The sequence below is a fragment of the Mesocricetus auratus genome, unplaced genomic scaffold (assembly GCF_017639785.1).
Source record: "Mesocricetus auratus isolate SY011 unplaced genomic scaffold, BCM_Maur_2.0 Super-Scaffold_100676, whole genome shotgun sequence".
NCBI classification, from domain to species: domain Eukaryota; kingdom Metazoa; phylum Chordata; class Mammalia; order Rodentia; family Cricetidae; genus Mesocricetus; species Mesocricetus auratus.
This window is the reverse complement of record NW_024429266.1, coordinates 120,170,231-120,173,881: the sequence shown is the minus strand read 5'-3', so window position 1 is coordinate 120,173,881 and position 3,651 is coordinate 120,170,231. Positions and strand designations below refer to the sequence as shown.

The 3,651-nt window shown below is 43.9% G+C and overlaps 1 protein-coding gene across 1 annotated transcript; it reads left to right on the top strand.

Moving 5' to 3' along the window:
• Positions 1-995: 995 nt before the first annotated feature.
• On the top strand, positions 996-1,910 carry LOC101842761 (putative vomeronasal receptor-like protein 4). The gene has a single exon (XM_005087420.1). It carries the CDS (start codon positions 996-998, stop codon positions 1,908-1,910), a length of 915 nt encoding a protein of 304 aa, XP_005087477.1.
• The last annotated feature ends 1,741 nt before the right edge of the window (positions 1,911-3,651 follow it).

Genomic DNA, 3,651 nt, shown 5'->3' with positions numbered 1-3,651 from the left:
GAATTTAAATAGACATTTTGCTCAGTTAAAATAGTGGGATTATCATGAATTACCACCTGTGATTCCAATAGAATTGTCAGTTAAAACATTGATAGTTGCGAAATAGAGCATGTTTTAAACTTATGGAACGTGAGACTCAGTCACCTTGCTATTTTGGGATTCTTTTGTATATATTTTCAAGATCAACATAAGTTGATTTTTCCCTGATCAACATAATTTTTATTCAATTGTAAAAATGTGATTAATATTCTGTGTTCATCACTACTGTTTTAGGTGCTAATTATAAAATGAGGCAATGTAAATCAGTAGGATTGGATTTCTAAGGCATGATGCCTAGTGTGCATTCTTTATAGAATGTGACTGTAAATAACTTTACTGTCTCTCATATGCTATATATACAGGTAGAGACATAGAGAAGTATATAGAAATGGAGCCTATGATATTCAGCCTGGAACATCAAAAGTTAAAGATACAGGTTAATCAAGAAGGGGACCTCATGGACCCCAGACGGATAACTGATTCAGACCCCCTAAATTTGTGTGTCAGTGAGGAGGGCTTGGCAATCTATGGGGCCTTAGGTAGTAGTAGATCAGAATTTATCCCTGACATACAAATGGATTTTGGAAGCCCATTCCACATAGAGGGGTGCTCTCTCAGCCTGGGCACATGGGGGAGGGCCTAGGCCCTGCCCCAGTGGTATGACAGACTTTGGAGATTTCCCTATGGAGGGACTCACCCTCCCTGGGGAGCAGAATGGGGATTGGATGCGGGGTTGGAGAGGTTAGTGGGGAGCGGGGGAGGAGGGGAAGGAGAGGGAGCAGGGATTAACATGTGAAGCAAGCTTATTTCTAATTTAAATAAAAAAGAATAAGTAGGTAAAACAGAGTGCTAAAGACATACTGACTATTGAATCACAAGCTTGATGTATACTTTTATTTTTCAGTTATATGAAATATGCTTCTACTATGATGCTACAATGAATACACTTTCCACATATGTTCTCATTAAAGAATGTCCTTTATTTCCAAATTGGACTTGGAGTCCTGGCCAATACGTTTCTCCTTTTTTTCTACATTTTCATAATCCTAGTTCATAGACCTAAGCTCATGGACCTGATCTCCTGTCAACTGCCCTTCATCCACATAGTGCTGATCCTCACTGGAGGGGATATTGGGCTTACAGATGTATTTGAGTCACTGAACTTTGAGAATGACTTCAGGTGTAAGGCAACTTTTTACATACACAGAGTGATGAGAGGCCTCTCCATCTGCATCACCTGCCTCCTGAGTGTGTTTCAGGCTGTCACTATCAGTCCAAGTACCTCTTTGCTGGCAAAATTTAAACATAAACTGAAAAGATACATGATCTATGCTTTCTTCTACATGTGGTTTCTCAACTTGTCATTCAGTAGCAACCGGATCTTCTATGTTGGGGCTTTTACCAATGCCAGTGAGACCAACCAGATGAAGGTCACCAAATACTGCTCACTCTTCCCCATGAACTACATCATCAGGGCACTGAATTTAACAGTGACAACCTCCAGAGATGTATTTCTTGTAGGAGTTATGCTGACCACAAGTGCATACATGGTGATTAGCTTGTTCAGACATCACAGGCAATGCAAGCATCTTCACAGCCTTAGCTACCTGAGGGTGTCCCCTGAGAAAAGGGCCACGCAGACCATCTTGCTGCTGGTGGTCGTCTTTGTGATCACTTACTGGGTGGACTTCATTATCTCATCCACCGCAGTCCTGTTGTGGATGTACCATCCAGTCATCCTGACTGTTCAGACGTTTGTGGTGAATGCGTATCCCACAATTACTCCTTTGGTACAAATCAGTTCTGATAACAGAATAATCAATATGCTGAGAAACTTGCAGTCAAAGTGCAATCAGATTTTTAAACAATGACAAATTTTCTCATATTTAAAAATCAGTTTCTTTAAGTGTGTGAGTGTTGTGGCAGCATGTGTGCATGTGTGCGTTCCTGGTGCCCACAGAGGCCTGAAGTGGTCATTGGATCCCCAGAACTGGAATTACAGATGCTTGTAGGGAGTCATGCTGGTGAAGCAGCAATTAATTTTTTTTCTAAAAAACTTGTTCAAGTAGCAAAGTAAGATTCATCATAATTAAACAAAATTTGTAGTATAACACATATATATTGTCTTATACATTGTGCTGTCTGTAGTATATTGTTCTTTAAGTTCATTGTACAATAAGTTGATATTTTCAGAGGAATTCCCTTAATTAAATAAACTAAACTGTAATAAGGTAAGTAAAAAAGATACTAGAATGGGACAAAACCAAGAGGAGACATTAGCCAAAGAAAATGCACAAAAACACATAAAGATGTAGAGGCATACAAGTCACACAGGAATCCCACAAAAACACAAAACCAGAGGCCCTAATATATAACAATACATAGGCAAAGGACCTATAAGGGAAAACTAAGACAAAACGAAACCCAACATTATCCAACAAAGAACCTTCAAAAATTCCATTAAGTTTGTTTCGCCCATCTACTGCTGGGCCCGGGGCCTACCCTTTAGATCAGTTTCTTTCCCCAGTGAGACTCCCTTGAAGACAGCTAATCTTTCACTTGCAAGTGACTATCAAATGGAGATAGCTGTGGTGAGGACAAAACACAACCTGACCCAGTGCCACCTACACTGAGTGGGAGAAGGAGACCCACAGGCCAGGATGTCAGGCCCTATTATGGTGAGCAAATACATGGTGGGTCACGGGACAGAGGTGGGGAAGGGAAGATGAGAGGAGGAGAGAGAGGAGAGGGGGCGTTCGTTTCCTATGCTGAGAGCATATTTGAAGAGGTGAAGGTGGCGAGAAGCAGGCAGAGGTGAGTAGGGCCATGGTGATGTCTGGGCCTGGGCTGCTGCCAAGACCCATGTCTGTGTTGAAGTCCCTCTTGCAGCTAGGGTCTGTACTGATTTTCAAACTTCCTGATACCACCAAAGGCTGAGAGGACAGGGCTTGCACAGAGTTGGGCCTGCCCCTCACTGGCTGCAACACTAGGGAGAATAGACCATGCCCCTCACTGGCTGCAGCACTCAGAAGAGCTGGTCCTACACCAACCATTCCCGGGCAGCACAACAGAGCCGAACCTGTCTCCTGGGGGCACTGGCAAGCCGGCCCTGATGGTATGGGAGTGTAAGAGCTGGTCCTATCCCTTTTGTCTGCAATGTGGTGGTATGGGTGAGAAAAAGATTTCCTCACCCCACTTGCCCCTTGCCACCAGTGACAGGTGGAAGATATGGCCCAGCTCCTTACCCACTGGAGATCTGGCCCTGTGCTTCGCCTGGGAAACATAATAGAGCTGGTTCTGATGGTGTAGTGAGCCAGCCCTGAGGGTGTGAAAATTGGAGCCAGGAAAACTGGCCTCACCCTTTGATCCTTGCTGCATGGGGTGAACTGGCCAGGACAGTGTTGGACAGTTCACCATGATGGTGATGATGAAGGCTGACCAACCCAGCTACCACCCAGGCTCAGAGCCAAGGCTATGAGTTGGCCCCCACCACAACATCTACCCCATCTATGAACTGCTGAAGCATGGGAATAGGCCTGTCCTGCAAATCCAAAGCTTTAGGAGCTCCATGACAAAGGACAACAACAGGATATCCAAGAGGAGCTCCAGTGA